The following is a 23,610-nucleotide window of genomic DNA, read 5'->3' as shown; positions in this document are numbered from 1 at the left end:
ACCTCGCTTGGACCTTATCCCCACCACTGAGCATCAAGCTATTGTCTCCAGGACAGTTACTGACGTCTTCTTTGAAAATGTTCCCTCCTTAGTCCCCTAAATTCAAACAATCAGCTTCTTCCTCCTTCCCAAGATTGCAAACAGGACTGTCCTTGTAGACCTATCATTTCAGCCCGCTCATGTTCCACTCAAGTGATTTCTTCCTATCTTGACTCTTTTTTTTTCATCCTTGTCTAGTCTTCCTCCACCTACGTCTGTGACTTTCTGATGCATTCCGTCACTTCAGCAATTTTCAATTTCCTAGCCCCAATGTCTTTTTACCATGGACATCCAAATTCTTTCTTCATGGGATGTGGGCACCACTGGCTATGCCAACATTTATTGCCCATCCCAAAGGCTAATTGCCTTTGAGAAGGTGACTGTGTGCTCCCTCCTTCAACCACTACAGCCTGTGTTCTACGAATACCCATAGTTAGGAAGGAAATTCCAGGATTTTGACCCAGTGACAGTGAAGGAATGACGGCATAGTTCCAAGCCAGGGTGATGTGCGACTTGGAGGGGAATTTACAGCTGGTGGCAATCCCATGTATCTGATACTCTTGCTCTTATAGGTGATAGAGGTCGCAGGTTTGGAAGGTGCTAATGACGAAGTCTTGGAGGTTGCTGCAGTGCACTGTGTAAATTCCCTCCGCCACTGACGCCACTAAGTTCCATGAACTGACCCAATTTAATTGGCATGCCGGTGATTTTGTTGTTTGGTCTTGTGGAATGGGAGAGGAGATCAGAAAGCGAATATTTGAGCTTGAGCTCGGGGGTTTATAACACTGATTCATCCTTCACATTGCTTCCCAAATATTCCAACAGTCACTGATGATGGAGTTCCTGTTACATCAGCCAAGCCATGACATCATGGCTTGAGGAAGGTCATTTTTCAGTAACTTGCTTTGGGGTCTTCTCTAAAGTTTCATTTTCTGTTTCATTGAAAGCTGCAGTGGATTTTGCCCAATACTCCGAAAGCTCCTTCTAATTCCACGTTGCAATGACCATCACCAGTAGAATGATATCCATCTCATGGGATTAATGTAGACGATTTTCAGATCAAGTTTAATTTGGGAACTGAGAAACACGGGGCACTTTTTTTCCATGAAACATCTCTTTTTGTTGTAGTTGGCAGTATTTTGGAGCCTGTTTTAAAGATTTTCATTGGGGCTTATTTTTGTTTATTGTACAGACAGAAGCTGAAATTTATACTGATACTCTGCATGGATGGAGTGATGATGTACAGAGATGAATAATATTCCTATAATATTTTTGCTCTTTAACAACTCTTTTGTTAAAATAGATATTTGATTATTAGATATGATTGATGGATTTATGGCACACTTCTAAATATCAGTCACAAATTGACTAGTTTTGTCCACCCGCATCACTAAATGACTTTTTCAAAGAAAATTCAGGCCCATCAATCTTGTTTTTAAAGCTCCAGCGGCATTTACAAATTTCAAAAATTGCAATAAATGGATCATCTGATTACATATTGCACGACAATGCCAAATCAAAGTTTTGTGCCACTCCCCAACATAGCAACACTTGCATTTTTATAAAGCAGCACTCAACAGCTCTGCTTAATAATAATAATCTCTATTGTTACAAGTCGGTTTATGTAGCAATGAAGTTACTGTGAAAATCCCCTAGTCGCCACATTCCGGCGCCTGTTCAGGTACACTGAGGGAGAATTCAGAATGTCCAAATTACCTAACAAGCACATCTTTCGGGACTTGTGGGAGGAAACCAGACCACCGAGAGGAAACCCACGCAGACACAGGGAGAACGTGCAGATTCCGCACAGACAGTGACCCAGCCGGGAATCGAACCTGGGACCCTGGCGCTGTGAAGCCACAGTGCTAATCACTGTGCTAACAGCTAATTGTGAATTATGTACATGAACTGCAAACATTAAAAAAATTATATAATGAAAATTAAATAGCAGACTGTGACATAGTGGTAATGTCACTGGACTAGTAATCCAGAGGTGCAGGCTTAATGCTTTGGGGACATGGATTCAAATCACACCTCATTTATTTAATTGAAATTCAATAAAAAATCTGGAATTTAAAACTGATCTCAGTAATGTTGATCATGGTAACTATCATCGATTGTTGTAAAATGTATTTGGTTCACAAATGTCCTTTAGCCCAAAAGTTTACATTGCTCTTGTGGGTGTGTGCCCGACCTGGGAAGAAGACATCAGATGAGCATCCTGACGTCATTGTGCAACATTTTTCTTGATGGTCACGTACCCGCCAACAATCAAGCAGGCCATTTAACCCATTAAGGGGCCAATTAAACACAATTTTAAGTGGCTCGTCTGCTTTTACGTTGGTGGGTGGGCTGATTAGCCACATGGTCTTTATACATTGTAGCTAAAAATCTCAATCCAAGGTGGGATTAAATGTATGTGCTGAAATTATATTTTAAAAGGTGTTTGAATGTGCTGCCTAGATACTCTTTGCATAGTTTTTTCATCGTAATTTATTTTTTAACATGTCTGTGGCTGCGTGAGAGAGCTGTGCAGAGGCTGCCTCCCTGAAGAAACATATTAGAATAGCCAGTCTGCACCTTACCTTTTCTCAGTACCTGCCCTCTTCGTGCCTCCCCGATAGCGTTGAGCCTTTCCTTGTGCATGCTTCACGCTGGTTGCCCCTTCCTTTGTTAACCAGAGTGAATTTGCATTCTGGGTTATTGTGGCTGAAAGCGCGTTTCGCACCCCATTCTGGGCCTACCAAATGCATGCGTCTGACAGGTGAAAAATTGAGGCCCTGCAATCCAATCCCACAGCAATGTGGTTAGCTGCCCTCTAATATTGCCCAGCAAGTCACTCAATTCAAGATTAATTAGAGATGTGCAACAAAGCTAGCCTTGTCAAGGATCAAGCATCCCATGAAAGGACAAAGAAAGAAATGTGTGTTTACTTCCTGTGAACTTTATAAATCTTTTAGTAAGCATTTCAGAAAGGACCTATGTTTCAGTTTCTTATTAACTGCACTAGTTTTTTTATCATAATTATTTGTTTTAAGATACATAAATTACTTTTTTGCCATTTTACGTAATTTTTTATATACCTGCTCTGGCGCCTTCTGTGCTATTTCAAGCATGGTTGGTGCAATGTTTCAGGACGCAAATTTAGCTGATGTCCTCTGTTCCTTTTGTGGATCTGTCCATAAGCCAAATAAATTTTAAACTCGGCAATTGAGCTGTTGAACCACTTCAGAATTTGAATATTACTTGAGACAGCATATCTCATTTGTTAATGCTTATAACTGTGACATAGTGGTAATGTCACTTGGCTAGTAATCCAGAGGCCCAGGCTAATGCATTGCGAGCCAGGGTTCAAATCCCACTGCAGCAGCTCGTGGAATTTTAAAGCAATTACCAAATATAGAATTGAAAGCTATTCTCAATAATGGTGACCATGACCAGCATCATCAAGTGTTGTAAATACCCAGGCGATTCACATGCCCTTTGGGGAAGGAAATCAGCCATCCTTACCAGGTCTGACCTACATGTGACTTGCAATGTGGTTTGTATTAATTGCTCCCTGAAACAACCAAGCAGGTCAATGAGTTCAAGAGCAATTAGGAATGTCCCACAAATTCTGGCCTTTCCAGTGGCCACCACATCCTAAGAAAGAATAAAGAAGAAAAATATCAGCAGCAATGGTTTCAGGTGGTCTTGAACTGGCTTATAGTTCCTCAGTTTGCACAGAAAATTAAGTCAAAAGCCTTCATGTGCATGCGTATACACATGCCTGTAAACACTGCACAGCGAACACACAAAATTATTTATCGTTTGTTCGGAATACATTTATGAAATTCAAAATAAAATTACAATGCCAAACCATTTTCTATTTTAATGGTTGAAAAACTTAACTATTGTATTCTTTTAGGATCATGGGTGAGATGTGACATTTTGAATTTGTAAAATGGTGAGGAAAAGATGCTTCACCACAGGAGTGATTGCACTGACAAATAGGTATCTTTTATGTTCAAACAAACTTTAATTTAAACACATTAATCACTTTTGCAATCAAATAATAACTTCACAGTTGACAGTTAGGGCAGCACAGTAGCACAGTGGTTAGCACTGTTGCTTCACAGCACCAGGGTCCCAGGTTCGATTCCTGGCTTGGGTCCCATCTGTGTGGAGTTTGCACGTTCTCCCTATGTCTGTCTGGGTTTCCTCCGGGTGCTCCAGTTTCTTCCACAAATCCCGAAAGACATGCTGTTAGGTGAATTGGACATCTGAATTCTCGCTCTGTGTACCCAGAATGTGGCGACTAGGGGATTTTCACAATAACTTCATTGCAGTTCTAATGTAAGCCTACTTGTGACAATAAAGATTAGAATTTTTTTTTTTAAAGTTCAAACAGTTCTTAAAAGGAAAAAAACTTTAACTTTCTACCTACACCAGCCACTATATATTCCAATTAAAGTTCAATAGACCACATGTAAATAAAGTTAGCAATCAGGTTTTCCTGCTTTTCTCCTTGAAGAATCCTGAGAGAGAACCTTTCAAGAGCCAGCTGAAGTCCTGTCTTATGTTCAATTTAAAATCCGATGGTAAATTGCAAAACCACAGACATATCTGGTTCCACTCATTAATTATATCATAAGACATTCTTCGGCCTCCTCCTACTAAGATGTTGCGTGATCTGTTGATCCACGAGTAAGCAACATCCCTCATAATCTACTACACCTCCAATATCCTCCAAAATCCAAACAATGTTTCTCTAGCCATCAACCTGTTAACAAATAAGTGGTTAAGATCAATGATTACTCACCTTTATGACCTCAATCACAGCTTTAGCAGACTTATTGCTGCCTGTAATCCAGGTTTTTTTAATAACGCTGCAATAAATATAAAATACAATATGTAACAATTTCCGACATCAACATGAAAAGATGGTTTCATTTTCCAAAGCCTTTTCAACTTTACATACAAATTACTAAACTTTTTGATACATATCTCATCATGTTTATGCATGCAAATTGAAACATCAGTATAGTCCATTTCAGTATTTCTTTCCCAACTTTGAACGTTCCATTCGTCTCATGTCTCAAAGTCCTGGTGAAGCATCTGCAATTATATTTTCTCTTCCTGCTATATTTGCACTTTTCAAATTAAATGGTTGTAGCAATAAACTCCATCTAAACAGTCTTGCATTTCGATCTTTAAACTTCTCCAGATATCTTAGAATTGAGGCTAAGTGTTGTGCTGTCGTAAACGCCGTCGCGTTTCACGGTGGCGTCAACATGCCCTCAGGAGCAGAGATTCTGACCCCTCCAGGGGCCAGCACGGCACTGGAGCGACCCAAGCCGCTCCAGCTGCTGATGCCGGCATCAGATGGGCACTGTGGGTCTGCGCATGCGCAGTGCGGCCGGCGCCAGTGCACGCATGCGCAGTGGCTCCCTTCTCTGCGCCGGCCCCAAAGCAACATAGCATAGGGCTACAGGGGCCGGCGCGGAGCAGAAGAGACCCCCAGCCCGAGAATCACCAGGGGGGGGGGCAATGGTGCCGATTCTCTGCTTTCTGTAGAATCAGCGGACCGGCGTTGGGGCGGCATCGCGCGATTCGCGCCCGGCCCGGCGATTCTGCGGCCCGGCGTGGGATGAGAGAATCCCGGCCATGATCTGTATCAACAATTGTCTCTGAATTGTTAGCAACATAAATGTCAAAATGTTGCAATGCCAATACCAACCTGAACATCTCCTTTTCAATGGTTGAATACTCCTTTTGATGAACATTTATTTTCATGAAAATATAACCAACAGGTCTTTCTGTACCTTGAGAGCACCAACGCCCACATCACTCGCATCAATAGCCACCTTAAATTGCATATCATACTTCTGTGTTGCCAAAATTGGTGTGATGGTTAACAGTTTTCAGATTGCCAAATGTTTCCTGACATCCTGAAGTCCACTGAAATTTCCTGTGCTTTTACAAAAGTTCAATCAGTGGAGTAACCACACTGCTAAAATTTGGCACAAATTTTCTGTAAAAACCACTCATGTCCAGAAATCTCAAAGCCTCTCTTCTTGTTGATGGCATTTGTAACTCCCCAATAGCTTATATTTTCATGTTCTATGGGGCCATCTGACCGTGTGCAATAGTACGGCGCAAGAATGTAACTTGGGATTTTGCAAACTCACTTTTATTCACGTTTACCACCAAGCCAGCCTTGTGTCATCAATTGAACAATTCCTTCAAATGTTCCAAATGCTCCTTCCATGTTTGACTGAACACAACCGAATCGTCAATGTATACTGCAGTTGTGACCTCGTTGGTTAATCTTTGGAATTTTTGCTGGCGCATTCTTTATTCCAAATGGCATAACTTTGAACTGGTACAGACCGTTTGCCATTACAAAAGCTGAAACTAGGGCAGCATGGTGGCCTAGTGGTTAGCACAGCCGCCTCACGGCGCTGAGGTCCCAGGTTCGATCCCGGCTCTGGGTCACTGTCCGTGTGGAGTTTGCACATTCTCCCCGCGTCTGCATGGGTTTCGCCCCCACAACCCAAAAATGTGCAGAGTAGGTAGATTGGCCACGCTAAATTGCCCCTTAATAGAAAAAATAATTGGGTAATCTAAATTTATTTTAAAAAAATAAAATAAAAACAAAAGCTGAAACTTCCTTTGCCCTTTCTGATAAAGGTACTTGTCTGTATCATTTTAGTATGTCATTTTCGGTAATGCAATTTGTTTGACTCACCTTTTCATACCGTCGTCCGAAGGCAGAAGACGATATGAATCTGACTTTGTAACTGCATTGACTTTCCTATAGTCCACACACCATTGTTGTCATCTGGTTTTGGTACCATCACAGGTGAGCTCCAAGCACTGCAACTCACTTCAATGATATAAGCATGCTTTCATTCTCCGTTTCATTGCCTTCTCAAGGGCAGTTAGGGATGGGGAACAAATGCTGGTTTTGCGCATGATTCTCACAATGAATAAGAATCTTAAAAAAGGACTGCCTACAAACTTAAGATGCATGTGATTATTATACAGTCCTTGTGTTTTGGACAGCTTTGATTTTGCCCAGTGAAGGCAACTAGATTGTAACCAAAGCTTCTTTGTGATTTTCTATGATGGTTAATCAGTGGGACGCACACCTATCTGTAAGTGATGGTGGCAGACAGGGGTTTGCTATTTGTACCATTGAATGAGCTTTTTACTCGCATCATACAAACAGTTCCACTGTGCAGGAACTGACAAGTTTCTTCACAGACATCAGCCTCCTTTGAACACTTGAAATTAGAACAGTATATTTATGAAGTATCTGCCAAGCATCAGTAGATTTGCTGTAACCAATTGAGAAAAGAATCCTGCAATGCACATTTGTATTGTGCAATATTAATTCAGTTCATTTGGAAGTTATATAGTGAAAATGTAGCATTTCTATTTGAAATATTAGTACTTTGTGACTTCAAATTATTGTGATTGAATGGTTGTTGGGATTATACTTGTCTTGCAGATAGCCTGTATTGTTATTGTTGCCTTGTAAGAAAAATGTTACTATCACCCTTGACAGTTTAAGCTTGTAGTATAGCCTCCTAGTATAGCCATCAGTCATGCCAGCTGCCCTGGAGAAGACACAAGAAAAAATACAGTGATATATCGCATAATTGAACCAAGCTGTTGCATAATCCATTGTATGACAGTGAAGAGTTTAAGATTTCTCGTACAGAAACCACATGGGAGCAGGGAGACTTTGGGTAACGTATTATGTTAGCATGAATTTCCTACTTGAGATCCAAAAACATTAATGTTAACAGCAAAGCTTAGACTTCTAAAATATATTCAGGAACACAAGGTGCAGTGGTGCATCGGTTTACTGGTCTTCTGGCTTAAAGTATGCTGACAGGATTGATATTGCATCAAAATAATCAAAATTGCATTAAAAAATGCAGTTTTCTACACCAGTAAGCCACCAAGTCAAAAAATAGAAACACAAAGCTTGTGATCCACTGACTGTTCCAACATCTATGCTTCATTTAAATCAATTCAGGGGCACGTTGAACTGATCAGTTGTCTACCTTGGCCTTTTCCAAGTGCGGGTCGCGATCTGAGGGTGGGTGTCAGGAGGGCCGCGGGATGATCACTCGCGGCGTTCCTGTGATGGTCCTGATCGCGGGAGAAGAGCCCAATGGCCACTATCAGCATTTAAATTGAGAATGGCGGCCAGTACAGGCTATTTAATGAGAATAAAATGAGGCTGGGTGCAGTCTCCTTATCAGAAGCTGCAGCAGTAAGCAAGTCATAAGTCCTTCACGTTCACTTGACGTCAAAAGCCCATGCTTTTGGTGCTAAATCGCGGAGGAGAGCTTCTTCAATTTTCAATCTACTAGCAAGCAAGACAAGAGGACTGCGAAGATGGATTGTTTTTTTTACAAGTAAGAGACAGCCAGAGACGCAAATAGGCAGTGTACCTAGTGGCCAGGATCTTGCATCTGAATCTGCTAGAGAGAGCTGCACAAGAGAATCCACGGCAGGACAGAGTAATGTTAGTGTTAGCTATGTACAGAACTCCAGGGCCTCTGGATAACAACCTACAAAGAAGAAACTTAACTCAAGAAGGAACCACTATGAAGATGATTTGTTGAGGTTTGGTTTTGTCGATTGTGTTAATGCAAATAAGGATGCAAAGCTCATGCTTGTTATATGCAGGGAAGTACTGTCAAATGAGAGGAGAAGTTTCAGATTTTGAAAAAGAAGTGGTGGGTAAAAAATTCCTTCTGAGGTTGAGAACCCAGAGTCCGTTCTTAACTTGCAGCTGATGAAAAGATTGCTGTAGCTGACCTGTGGCAGCACATTAAAAATACGCCAAACGTTCATGAGACCGTCAGCATTCTGGAGTAGCATCTCTCAGGAGTATCCAGTGCTGAGTAAAACAAGCATTTTGTTGTTCTGGCCCTTCACGATGACTTACACATGCAAGGTTAGATTTTCTGTTCTCACAAAGATGAAGATTACACCAAGGAACTGGCTGAAGTCTGTACCTGATATGCATATTGCCTTCTTTTTCTGTGAACCTGATTGGAGTGAGATCATGAGGGCCAAGCAAGCTTCCTTTCACATGAAAGGTAAGTAAACTTGGCGTGTGTTGCTAAGGCCCCCCGCCGTGGGTCTGAAGGTCGGCCGATTGGCAAAAGTGAGTCCAGGGAAAGGAAAGTCTGAATAACACTAGTCTAGCATGTCAATATCCTTAAAGCTGATTGCCTTTTCATTCCCTTATAGTAGGGGCTGCTTTGTTAACTTTGTTTTTTTTTAAACTGTGAGTAAAATAAGAGGCTTTCCAGGGAAGAGATCATGTGGATTCCCTTGCGAACTGTCAACTGAATCAGTCATGATAGGTTCCAGGGACAAAGTTACATATGCACTTTCAATCAAAACTTTGTTGAGGCAAATGAAAGTTGTCTGCTGTTTAGTATTTAATCCTTTGAGTACTACAAGACATTTTTGCTTTGCGTTTAAAATGTGTGCATCTTTACTTTAAAATAACATCTGGAAAACTGATTTTCTATGAATTTGCAAAGATCAATGTTTTTTGAACAGAGCTTCAAAGACAGCGGAGTACAAAATGGAATTTCTTCTTCCAATCTCCATTATTTTGTGTTTTTTTCCCTTATTCTCTCTTGATTGTAGCTCCCCTATTACAATCTATGGGGGCCATGAAGGGCTCTCCTTGTAGAAGGACGTAGCCAACCCAAAATGTCCATCTGCCAAGTAGAGATTACTGGATCTGGCTGAAGAGCAGTGTATGAGGAAGTTGTATTCCTGTAGGCAGGCTTTCGCTAATCTTGACAGCTAGAAAGATAGGTAGATAATTGGTTTATTGAAAAAATCATCATGTTGGCAAATACTGAATTGCGATGATGTTATAAATAAAACAAGTGACCGCAATTCATGACACAGTTATGAGTAATGGTTAAAATAAAGTATAATGATAATTTCAGCATACAAATAATTAAATACATTGTAAAATGCATATCTCTTTAATTACAGAATAGAAATGAAAGTCTACTGCACTCTGCATTTTGTGTTAAAGCCCATTAATCATGTTTTGTCAGGTTGAATTTTCTGAATTCTCAATCATTTATATACTACTGATGAATTTCATGAAGTAGGGGACAGGGCTGTCTGGCAGTATATTAATTCTAGTTGTCTAATTCCAGTTGTCTTTATGGAGACCTTTTGCTTTCCAGGACAGATGGCCGTGCTTTTGCACTTTCCCCATCCCTTCTGCCAAAATGAATCGCCTCACACTGATCTGCATTAGATTCCCTTTGCCGCTTGTCTGCATAATATACTAGCCTATCTAGGACCTCTTGCAGTTGATTGGTATTTTCCTTACTATTCACCAAATCCAGTTTGCTATCATTGGTAAATTTTGAAATTTTAGACTGTACTCCAAGATCCAAGTCATTTATAGATAGCAAAATAAGCAATGTTCCTTGCACTGAGCCTTGGAGAACACCACTATCTACCATCCTCAGTCCAAAAAACAGCCATCAATCACAACTTGCTACTCTCAGTCCTTAAGCCAATTTTTTTATCCAGTTGCACATTAGCTGTTCTGTAAATTTCAATGTTGTTAACCAGCCTTTTATAACCATCTTTTTCCAATAATAATCTTTTATTAATGTTACAAATAGGCTTACATTAACACTGCAATGAAGTTACTCTAGTAAAAATCCTCTGGTCGCCACATGATGGCACCTGTTCAGGTACACTGAGGGAGAATTCAGAATGCCCAATTCACCTGATAAGTACGTCTTTCAGGACTGTGGGAGGAAACCGGAGCACCTGGAGGAAATCCACGCAGACATGGAGAGAACCTGCAGACTCCGCACAGTGACCCAAGCCGGGAATTGAACCCAATTGAACCCTGGCGCTGTGAAGCAACAGTGCTAACCACTGTGCTACCGTGCCACCCATTTTTATATCATATTTGTCAAAAATCCATGTAGACAACATCCACTGCATTCCTTTCATCAGACTTCTCATACTTCATCTATCTCTGGCTTATCTGAATGTTTTATATCCTTTTATATTAAGCACACAGTCCTCACCATTGTGAAATCGCATTTCTATTATTGCCACTACATCACTCCCATACTTATTTGTGCTTGTGGTTCACCAAACCTATTCACTACACTTGTTGCGTATATGTCCATGCACTGTATCCTGTCTTTGTAATCCTTGTGGATCTTCTAAGTCTGCTCCAACCTAATGTTCGTCCTTCTCTAATACTGTCAACACATAATTCCTACCGTGTAAGAACTGAATGTTTTTTGGCAGAAATAAACAGATGAGTGTTTTTGTGGATAAGAATGATTGTTGATAAAGTGTGCGATATTGTGTGCCCTTGTGATTGGTGGTGTCAGGTGGATGTACCTTTAAGAAATGGGTGTTTATCAAATAGCTGCAGTGGTGTCAGTGTGTGGGTGGAGCTGGGCTTTCTGTCTTTCACTTTTGTTTTTAAGCTGACAGCTGCAGTGTGTTTAGTTTCGTTTTCAGAGGCAGATAGCTGCATTCAAAGCAAGCAGCTGTATAATGATCTCTCTCTCTATAAGCTAAAGAATGTCTCCAGATCATTGATGATTTCAAAGTAATACCTGTTTCTGTAGAGCATTTAAACCTGCAGTCTTTATTTTAAAAGGATTTAACGTATGGATGTTGTTTGGGAAGTTATTAAGTGTTACCTATAGAATATTGTATTTGGAAAAGTATCAGTGTTTGTAGTTGATAAGATGTTTACTGTGTGTTTATAAAATGTTAGCTGGATTCATAGAATAAACATTGTTTTGTTTTAAACATACTTTAGCTCACTGTTGCACCACACCTGTAAAGTGGGCCCTTGTGTTCCCCATAACCAAAATTTATTTAAAGTTGTGGGTCAGGTGAACTCCGTGATATACTTTGGGGTTCTCTAAATCCTGGCCCATAATAGTGGAGAAGGATGTAATGGAGTGGAGAGAAGTGTTCAGAATGCTAGGGGAGTGCTGACAGATGTTTTGCAGAGAGGTGAAGAAATTAAGAGCTGTGCTCGTCCTTGCTGCTCTTCTCAGGTCTTTGCAGCTTGGAGTGATGTTCTCAAGCTTAGCACTTCTCTCGGGGCTTTATATTTGTAGGACTTGGGAATATTCTTTCCTTCCAGGGAAATAGAACACTGCAACTCACCTCCCCTCTCCTACTCTGACATTAAATATCTTGCAAGCCTTGTGACTCCTTTGGAAGAATATGCTATTTACAGCAGTATTAGTCAGCATTCTGGAAAAGATGAAGGCAGTTTTCCTTTTCATAGGTGCATCAATCTTTATGCAAGTCTTTGGAAGCCCACAGGAAATCCACCCCACAAGTGAATGAATGACCCACTTCAGCAATGGTCAGGTGTGCCTTACGCTCCTGCCACGTGGGCTTGCTGACCACCGTCCAGCCAAATCCTGTTTCCAATTAAAATTCCCCCTTATGTCATATTTTAATTGAGACAGATGCTCTCAGCCCTCTCTCTTCTGTTAATATGCATGTAACTGCTCCTGATAGTTTGTATGAGTTCTGAAGATCTTCCTGAAATTTGGGAAAAGGAATAAAGATAAAATCACAAAATAGATTTTTTAGTATGCCAAAAGATAACTTTTGCAAAGTTCAAAAAGTCCTGTACTTAATTCTCTTATATGTTATCTTGACTCTACAAATTCTGGAAATCAATTTGAAGCATCAAGTAGATCTGTCAGAACTGATGTTGAGCAGTGCAAGGAAGGACTGGAACTTAGCTGGAAATATCATTACCTTGATGCATTCTGGAGAAGCTTTGTTTATGTTGTGGTCACTTCCAATGGGCAAGCAGTGGGCTGCCAACTGCATGGCGTTCTCCAGTGTCAATCAGTGGGCCCGTGGCTCTGCCTGCCCCTGAGAAGTTGACAGAATCTGCATAAGCACTGCACGTAAACATATTCCTCCCCCAACCCCGACATTTTGAGCGGAATTTTAAAACTGTTAATCGGCCTTCCGGTGACGGTTATTTGCCGAGAATGCGCACATCAGGTGGCTCTCCTATGAACCTGAAAATAGGTGCTTCTACCAAAATGGCCCGCTAAAACAGAAAAAAAGTATCCCCCCACCTTAGATGATATACTACAAGAAGGGATGCCAAACAATAGTAACTCCAGAGGTCATAAAGAGATAACAAACAGGAGAAACCAAGAGAAACAAGCGGCTTAGATGGCCGAGGCACTGGGCACACCAGAGCAAGAAGGGCTGGCAAGCCACACTCGGGGTTCATCCTCACCAGATGGCGGTTGGAAGGTGTTCCTCTCCAAGGAACTAAGAGAAGACAGGGAAGAGACAAAGACAGATATCCAAGCTGTGGTCAGGGTGGCAGTCACGGAGGCATGGCAACCATACGGTGGCCCTAGACAAGGCAGAGAGGCGACTGGAGGCCCGGGGGAACACTATAAAAGAATTAGAAAATGCCTCAACAGACCAGAGCGACCAGATCCTCGCCCTGGAGACTATTTGGCCCAGATGCTGGAAACCTGGTGAGAAGGGACAGTTTCCCTGACCCGCTTAAAGTAGACAGAGCCCATCGTTCAGTGTGGACAAACGTTGGAGAGCAGCTGAGGGTGATCGCCAAAATGTACCGGTACCAAGTCCAGGAAAGAATGTTATACTGGGCCAGGCAGACAAAGACCTGCAACTGGGAAGGACACCAGATCAGGATTTACCAGGACATTGGGGCAGACCTGGCCAAGCGACAGACAGAGTTCAACTGGGCGAAGGCAGCTCTGTATAAATCAAGTCCCCAAGTCAAATTTGGGATGCTGTCCCCGGCTAAACTCTGGGTCACATTCCAGGACAGCAAGTTTTTCTTCAGAACCCGTGCAGACAAATTTGGCCTGGGGAAAGGGCTGGGAAAACAGCAGCAGAGACAAGTGAAGAAGATCACCTGAAAGGATTTTTATCAACATGAGAGACACTTTGCGCAGGACTGCCTCGCTTTGAAGACGGGAACTAAAGCGTAAGAAGAAAGGGGTGAGGGCAGCAGGACACGAGAGGATGAGGAGGATGGCAGGCGGGGAAAACAGATAGCGGGTGAAGGGTGGACCCATAGCCAAGCCCAGGAGGGGCACCACCACACTAGCGGGAAAGGTAACACCAGGAGGTACGAGTGGAAGGGCGGCCGCTATGCATCTCCCACAGGGGAGAGAGCACCAGGCAACGGGGGGCGCAGGGGAGTGGTACTCAACACCAGTGTGGGGAACAGTCAGGGGAGTAAACAGGGGTAGCAGAGCCAGGAGGAGGTGGAGAAAGGGCTCCTGGAGGAAGATAAAAATGAAAAAAATGAAATGAAAATCGCTTATTGTCACGAGTAGGCTTCAATGAAGTTACTGTGAAAAGCCCCTAGTCACCACATTCCGGCGCCAGTTCGGGGAGGCTGGTATGGGAATCGAACCGTGCTGCTGGCCTGCTTGGTCTGCTTTAAAAGCCAGCGATTTAGCTCAGTGAGCTAAACCAGCCCCTACAGGGGGCCCTACCAGGACCTGCAGAGGTGGGACACCCTCCCACTCTCCCTGGCAGGGAGGGTGCAGACCATCATGATAAATGTACTCCTGAGGACCCTCTTCCTGTTCGGATCAATACCAATCTGCATTCCCAAGGCCTTTTTCAACTCAGTGGAAAAGTCGATCATGGCATTTGTGTGTGTATGTGTGTGTGTGTGCGCATGTGCATGCGGGGGAGGGGGGGGGGGGAGAGAGAGAGAGGAGAGAAAGGAATCCCAAAAATGTCCTGCAAAGAACGAAGAGCATGGGGGGCCTAACCCTCCAAAACCTGCAATATGACCACTGGGAAGCAACAGCGGAAAGAGTGAAGGGATGGATAAGGGAATCGGAGACCGAGTACGTACGAATGGAGGAGGACTCATGCATGGGGACATCCGTCCTAGCCCTGGCCACGGCAGCTCCCATCCCCACTGGCTGGACACTCAATGAGCCCAGTGATAGCCACACTTCGGTCGTGGAATCAGCTACAGCAACACTTCAACCTAACCGAGATGTCCATTAAGTCCCCCAACTGCAACAACCACAGGTTTGTGCAAGCTAAAATAAATGTCATCTTCAAAATGCGGAGACAGGACAGGGAGACGTTGACATTTAGGGACTTCTCCGCAGACAACAGACTGACAACACTAGAGGAAATGACAGAGAGGTTCCAACTGACCGGGGCAAACAAATTAAGGTATCTGCAAGTCAAAAAATTCTCACATAGGGAAACAAAGACACACCCACGGCCACCTCAACAATGGCTATTAGAGGACCTACTAGACCCGGACATTCTAGGGAGGAGAAACTGCAGAGACCTGTATGGGCGAAACCCAAGGAGAGAGTAAAGGAGAGTTGTATAAAAATTACATTTTTTCATTTTAATAAATGTTTTTTTTTCTTGTGAAACTAATTAGTGGTACTGTGATTCTGCTCCCCCACGTTTTATACTTTAAAAATTTAAAGTTGCAATCTCTTAGCCAGGGCTGCATTCTGGATCTTCCCGTCCTGTTGTAACTGGCATTGTAACAATAGCAGAGTTGTTACGATCTGTACTGCCTGAAAGGGTGGTGGAAGCAGATTCATTAATAACTTTGAAAAGGAAATTGCATGTCTCTTGAAAAATTAAACTTTGCTGGCTATGACAGAAGAGCAGAGTGGTGGGACCAACCTTTTAAAAGAGCTTGGACAGGTATGATAAGTCATATGGCCGCCTCCAGTGCTATCGAATTCCATGATGTTCCTAGTGAGCCTGCAAAAGGAGCATCTTCTCGAGCTGACTAGCTGCTTGGCTGCCGTGACATTTTGTCACTACTGGGGCGGGATTCTCTGACCCCCCCCCCCCCCCCCCCCCCCGCCGTATTCTCCGACGCCGGTTTTAGGGCGGGGCAGGGGTCACGCTGCAACGGTCGGGGGCCGTTGGCAGCACCTCCCCCAACAATTCTCCGGGCCCCCGATGGGCCGAACGGCCTCCCATTTCTGGCCAATCCCGCCGGCGTAAATTGGACATGGTCCCACATGGTAGGCCGGCTGGTGCAGTCCTCGGGGGGGGGGCCGACCGACCGACCGACCACTTTAGCCTGGCCTGCGTGGGGCCCACAGATCTGCGGGCGGGCCTGTGCTGAGGGGGCACTCCTTCCTTCCGTGCTGGCCTCTGTAGGGCTCCGCTATGGCCAGCGCAGAGAAGAGAGCCCCCGCGCTTGTGGCAGAACATGCCGGATGGTCTGTGCATGCGCGCGCGAACCACGCTGGCGGTTCTGCACATGTGCTAACTCGCGTCGGTGCTGGTTGGCGTGGCGCCAACCCCTCCGGTGCTGGCCTAGCCCCCGGAAGTGCAGAGGATTACGCAACCTCTGGTCGGCCTGACGCCGGAGTGGTTCACGCTGGTTTTTATGCCACCATCGGGCCAACAACCGTGTTCGGGAGATTCCCGCCTCTTGTTTTCAGAACCCTAAAATAGGTTTAAGGCGAGTGTGAACTGGAAACTTTTGTTGACTTTAATGAAAATGTATACTAACTCTCAACTCTTATGATGAGAATGAAATTAAATTTTGTGTGTTTGAGTTGCCTATGAATTGGAGCTAGACATTAACAATTTAGTTCCAGTTAAACAGGTGAACCAATGACATTCTTCATCCTTTATTCATGTAATCTTGAACTTTGAGTTTGGTCCACATCTTAATTGTTGCCACTCCACTTTCAGGCAATAGAGGGTGTACTTTTGTTGTGCTGAAATGCCCCCGTTTCCAGTGCTCTGCTGCAAGGAGTACACATGTTTTAATGTCTCATTTCTTCTCATTAAAACTTTTGTTACAGACAAATGAAGGAACAAAGCAAGAAGTTGGCCAACCTAAAGCACAAAGAGCAGGTGGAAAAGAAAAAAAATGCTCAGCTGTTGGAGGAGGCACGCAGAAGGGAAGATAATTTAGCTGACGATTCCCATCAGCTCCAGGTATGAAGTCCAGTTACACTAATTTGCGTTTCATTTCAACAGACTGGTATTTTTTCCCAGCAGATTCAGATGTATCATTATTCCTGTTCCCTGGAAACTCCTTGCCTATCACTGTTCAGGGAATGAATTTCCCTAGTTCTCAACTGGACTATGGAAAGAATCTACATGATTGTGGAAAATTTCATCTTTGGGATTGATAAAACTAATATATTGCTGTCAGCATACAGGGAAAACATATGTTACAGTTGAGGGATTTTTGCTAGAAATGGATTTATAATACTCCGGTTTTCAGAAAACTTTGTAATAAAGTTTAGAGAGGGTGAACTTGGATGATTATTGTTCTTAAGTGAAGTGTAATCCAAGCGCAAAACTGTTAGGGTGGAAATGAATTATAAACAATTCCAAGTCAGGTTATCTTGTTACTAATAATTTTGCAAGAATTTTTGAAGTGGTAAATTGAATGGAAAAATGTATGTCTTCATATTGTTTCAGGGAATATTGTTTACGTGTGTGATTTCTTTCAGTTACCTTCCTAACTCTGTGATCTACTGCTTCCATTAACCTGCGAACACTATCTTCCTCAGACTCTGTCCTCCTGAGTAACCCTGCTTCCTTTCACCCTATTGTTGTTGGCCATTATTTTTGTTATTTTCGACTCTATGCTCTTGAAATTCCCTCCCTAAACCTCTGTGAAATCTGCTTCTGACTTTAAAACTCTCATTAGAAGCAATCTCTTTGACCAAGATTTGGGTCACCCCTGCTAATATTTCTGTTGTGGATCATGCCACTTTTTGTCGGAAAAGCCTAGGGATGATTTTCTTTCTCAAAAATACTGTGTAAGGGCAAGTTGTAAATTATTGCAACAGCCATGAAAATGTTGCAGATGATGAGTGCCTTTGTGTTTCCAAAACATTAACATTGAAGGCTACATGAATCACGTTTTGCTGTAGAAGGACATCTGGTTAGATGTTAGCAGGATAGACCTGCCCTTGCATGTCCAGGCTTTAAAATATTTTTACAAGCCAAGTTGCTAAATATGCAAACTGATGTTGCAATGAGAGAAACGGAGAATAGGGACATAGAAATTAGGAGTAGAAGTAGGCAATTCAGCCTTTCGAGCCTGCTCCGCCATTTAATCAGATCATGGCTGATCTCTTCCTAGTCTCAAATCCACCTCCCTACCATATCCCTTTAACCTGTTTTCTATCAGAAATATATCTGTCTCCCTCTTGAAACCATTTCATAGAATTTACAGTGCAGAAGGAGGCCATTCGGCCCATCGAGTCTGCACCGGCTCCTGGAAAGAGCATCCTACCCGAGGTTAACACCTCCACCCTATCCCCATAACCCAGTAACCCCACCCAACACTAAGGGCAATTTTGGACACTAAGGGCAATTTATCATGTCCAATCCACATAACTTGCACATCTTTGGACTGTGGGAGGAAACCGGAGCACCTGGAGGAAACCCACGCACACACGGGGAGGATATACAGACTCCGCACAGACAGTGACCCAAGCCGGAATCGAACCTGGGACCCTGGAGCTGTGAAGCAATTGTGCTATCCACAATGATACCGTGACTCGAACTATAGAGCAGCGAGTTCCACAAATCCACCACCTTCTGCGGGAAGTAGCTCCTCCCCATCTCAGTTTAAAATTTACCGTCCCCCAACCTATATTTGTGATCTCTTGTTCCAGAGTGCCCACAATCATAAACCCCGCCGCGTTTTACAACGGCGTCAACAGGCTCCCAGGAGCAGCGATCCTGAGCCCTACAGCACAGCACTGGAGCGACTCGCGCAGCTCCAGCTGCCGATACCAGGGTCAAATGGGCGCGCGTGTATGCGCACACGCTCTGTGACTGGCGCAAATCCGCACATGCGCGCTGCGACCGGCGTGAAGTTTCCTTCTCCACGCTGGCCCCGATGCAACATGGTGTAGAGCTACAGGGGTCTGGCACGGAGTAAAAGAGACCCCCACCAGGAGAAGTCGGCCCACCGATTGGTAGGCCCCAATCGTGCCCCCCCCCCCGTGCCAATGGCAGCGATTCACCGGAGAATCAGCAGACCAGCGTCAGGACGGCATCGCGTGAATCACGCTCGGCCCGCCGATTCTCCGACCCGCCCCGGTGTCTGAGAATCCCGCCCACCATTCCGAGATGTGCTCTCACCAATACTCTCCAATACCCTATACAACTGCATGATCAAAGACAGCCAGATCTCTCTGCCCAGACACATTTTGAATTTGCTTATTATTTAGATAATAATTTGTCTGGCTAAAATGGATAACCCCACACATATCCACATTAGACTCCATCTATCAAATTTTGGCCCAATCTCCTCGCCTATCTATATCCATCTGTAAAATCTGTATCTCCTCTTCACTGCCTGCTTTCCTACCTATTTTAGTATCATCCGCAAATTTTGTTACGTTACACTCTGTCCCCCCTTGTGGATCATTTACATAGATTGTAAACAGTTAAGGTCCGAGGACTGAACCCTGTGGCACCCCACTAGTTACAGTTTGCCAGCCAGAGAAGGACCCGTTTAATCTGACCTTCTGCTTTCTGTCAGTCAGCCAATCCTCAATCAAATTTAGTATTCTACCCCCAACCCACTGCGATCTCACCTTCTGGATCAATCTTTTATGTGGCACTTTGCCAAATGCCTTCTGGAAGATATACCACATCCACAGGTTCCGCATTATCCACCTTGCTGGTTATGTCCTCAAAGAGCTCAACATGCTCTTTGGTTGTCAAGCATGACTTACCCTTCATAAAACCATGCTGACATTTCCAAATGTTCAGTCATCTCCTCCTTAATCATAGATTTCTGACAGTGCAGAAGGAGGCCATTCGGCCCATCAAGTCTGCACTGACAGTGAGCAGTCTACCCGAACCCACTTTGCCCCCTACTCCCATACCCTAACCTGCACATCAAGGGACAATTTTATCATGGCTAATCCACTTGACCTGCACATCTTTGGACTCGGGGAGGAAACCAGAGCACCCGGAGGAAACCCATGCAGACATGGGGCGAATGTGCAAACTCCACACAGACAGTGACCCAAGCCGGAATTGACCCGGATTCCTGGTGCTGTGAGGCAGCAGTGCTAACCATTGTGCCACCATGCCGCCTTGACTGATTCCAGTAACTTCCCAACCCACAGAGGCCATGCTAACCGGTCCATAGTTTCCTACAATTTGCCTCTCGCTGTTTTGAATTGGGGAGTTTCATTAGGGGCAGCACGGTAGCATGGCGGTTAGCATAAATGCTTCACAGCTCCAGGGTCCCAGGTTCGATTCCCGGCTGGGTCACTGTCTGTGCGGAGTCTGCACGTCCTCCCCGTGTGTGCATGGGTTTCCTCCGGGTGCTCCGGTTTCCTCCCACAGTCCAAAGATGTGCGGGTTAGGTGGATTGGCCAGGCTAAATTGCCCTTAGTGTCCGAAAAAATAAGGTTAATGGGGGTTGTTGGGTTACTGGTATAGGGTGGATACGTGGGACTGAGTAGGGTGATCAATGCTCGGCACAACATCGAGGGCCGAAGGGCCTGTTCTGTGCAGTACTGTTCTAAATTAGCATGTTTACAGTCCACCGGGACCTTTCCAGAATCCAAGGAATTTTGAAATATCATAACTAATGCAAATGCATCCACTATTTCTGCTGCCAAATCTTTTAATACCCTAGGGTGCCGACCATCAGGTCCCGGAGACTTATCTGCCTTCAGTCCCATTAGTTCATAATAATAATTTTTATTAGTGTCACAAGTAGGTTTATAATTATTCAATACCTTCTCCCTAGTGATAGTTATTGCACTAGGTTCCTCTGCATTAACTACAGTTCTTGGAAATTTTTTATTATCCTCTCCCATGAAGACAGATGTATCTTTGGCCTGAGTGAGCAGAGCAAGCAACTGTGTGTCTCCTTAAGTAAACACCTTGAAGGAGTGTGAAATGAATAGTACAAAGTCTGAAAAATATGTATAAATTAGAGTGGGTATTGAATGCCAAAGTAACTAAGAGAAATGAAGGGAGTGGAAAAAAATGGATAGATAGATAAAAAGAGACAGTAATTATTTTTGGAAAGAATTCAAATGTACTAAAATCTCCAACAATTAAAACTTCACTGTCAGAAAAGTTGTTTGGCAGTAATTAACATTTATCACTTTGTTAAAAGAGTATCTACACTGCAGTGGTCAAGTGTTAACTCAGTTCATATCTACTGCGAATACAGCAACTTCACACTATTCAATGCATTAACCAAACGGTGAAATGCTATTTTCATGAAACTTCATTTTCAAAAGCCCAGAATTAGATAAGTACAGATATCTAAGGGGATGTGGGACCAGATGAGATTGTAGAGATAAGGAGGGATGCCATGGAACGATTTGAAAACAAGGATGAGAATGTTAAACTAGAGGCATTGTTTGATGTGAAATGAAATGAAATGAAAATCGCTTATTTATTTTTTTAAAATAATTTTTATTGGAATTTTGTACAGAAAATATAAAATATAACAACAAACAATGAAATGCAACAAAATGCAACACCCCCCAGACATATCAACGCATGTATCACATCCCCCCCCACCCCCAACAAGAGAAGTTAAAAATAAATTAAAATTAAATAAACAAACATAGTCATCGTCCCCCCCCGGGTTGCTGCTGCTACTTTCCCAGTACCCTATAGTTGAGCAAGAAAGTCGAGGAAAGGTTGCCACCGCCTAAAGAACCCTTGTACCGATCCTCTCAGGGTGAATTTGACCTTCTCTAGCTTAATAAACCCCGCCATGTCATTGATCCAGGTCTCCACACTTGGGGCCTCGCATCCTTCCATTGTAGCAAGATCCTTCGCCGGGCTACTAGGGACGCAAAGGTCAGCACACCGGCCTCTTTCGCCTCCTGCACTCCCGGCTCCACCCCAACCCCAAAAATCGCGAGTCCCCAGCCTGCCTTGACCCTGGATCCCACCACCCTTGACACCGTCCTCGCCACCCCCTTCCAGAACTCCAGTGCCGGGCATGCCCAGAACACATGGGCATGGTTCGCTGGACTCCCCGAGCACCTGACACACCTGTCTTCACCCCCAAAGAACCTACTCATCCTCGTTCCAGTCATGTGGGCCCGGTGCAGCACCTTGAATTGGATGAGGCTAAGCCGCGCACACGAGGAGGAAGAATTAACCCTCTCTAGGGCATCAGCCCATGTCCCGTCTTCGATCTGTTCCCCCAGTTCCCCCTCCCACTTAGTTTTCAGCTCCTCTACTGACGCCTCCTCCACCTCCTGCATAACCTTGTAGATATCAGATATCTTCCCCTCTCCGACCCAGACCCCCGAAAGCACCCTGTCACTCACCCCCCTCGCGGGAAGCGAAGGGAATCCCTCCACCTGTCGTCTAGCAAATGCCTTTACCTGCAGATACCTGAACATGTTTCCCGGGGAAGCCCAAATTTCTCCTCCAACTCCCCCAGGCTCGCAACCCTCCCATCAATAAACAGGTCCCTCAGCTGTCTAATGCCCGCTCTGTACCAACCCTGAAATCCCCCATCAATGTTCCCCGGGACGTACCTATGGTTCCCCCTTAACGGAGCCTCCATCGAGTCCCCCACTTCTCCCCTATGTTGCCTCCACTGCCCCCAAATCTTGAGGGTAGACGCCACCACCGGACTCGTGGTATACCTCGTAGGAGGGAGCGATCACGGCGCCGTTACCAGGGCCCCCAGGCTTGTATCTCCACAGGACGCCCTCTCCATCCATTTCCATGCTGCCCCCTCCCCCTCTATCACTCACTTGCGCACCATCGACACATTGGCCGCCCAGTAGTACCCCGAGAGATTGGGTAGCGGCAGCACCCCCCCCATCTCTACCCCGCTCCAAGAAGACCCTCTTCACCCTCGGGGTCCCATGCGCCCAGACAAAGCTCATGATGCTGCTAATCACCCTTCTAAAAAAGGCCCTAGGGATAAAGATGGGCAAACACTGGAAGAGGAACAAGAACCTCGGGAGAACCGTCATTTTGATGGACTGCACTTTACCCGCCAGCGATAGCGGCACCATGTCCCACCTTTTAAATTCCTCCTCCATCTGCTCCACCAGCCTGGTAAAATTAAGCTTATGGAGAGTCCCCCAACTCCTGGCCACCTGCACCCCCAGGTATCTGAAACTGTTCACTGCCCTCTTAAACGGGAGCCTCCCAATTCCCTCCTCCTGATCTCCCGGGTGTACTACAAATACCTCGCTCTTGCCTAAATTTATCTTATAGCCCGAGAAGCCCCCAAATTCCGCTAACAGCTCCATCACCCCCGGCATTCCCCCTTCTGGGTCCGCCACATACAACAGCAGGACGTCCGCATACAGCGATACCCGGTGCTCCTCCCCACCCCGCACCAGACCCCTCCATCTCCCTGACTCCCTCAACGCCATAGCCAGAGGTTCAATCGCCAGTGCAAAGAGCAAGGGGGACAGGGTGCACCCCTGCCTGGTCCCACGGTAGACCCTAAAGTACTCCGATCTCCTTCCATTTGTTACTACACTCGCCATCGGAGCCGCGTAGAGC

General features: G+C 44.5%; 1 protein-coding gene across 9 annotated transcripts in view; it reads left to right on the top strand.

The window, feature by feature from the left end:
* erc1b (ELKS/RAB6-interacting/CAST family member 1b) overlaps positions 1–23,610 on the top strand; it is a 1,169,759-nt gene that overhangs the window by 319,216 nt on the left and 826,933 nt on the right. For all 9 annotated transcript variants that reach the window (XM_038780204.1, XM_038780201.1, XM_038780203.1 and 6 more), the window contains one exon: positions 16,920–17,055. In XM_038780204.1, coding sequence (XP_038636132.1) covers positions 16,920–17,055 — 136 coding nt within the window. The remainder of the gene's footprint in view (positions 1–16,919; positions 17,056–23,610) is intronic.

Source organism: Scyliorhinus canicula, chromosome 20 (assembly GCF_902713615.1).
Source record: "Scyliorhinus canicula chromosome 20, sScyCan1.1, whole genome shotgun sequence".
NCBI lineage: Eukaryota > Metazoa > Chordata > Chondrichthyes > Carcharhiniformes > Scyliorhinidae > Scyliorhinus > Scyliorhinus canicula.
Note: the sequence above shows the minus strand (reverse complement) of the source record. Positions and strands in the feature narration are given on the sequence as shown.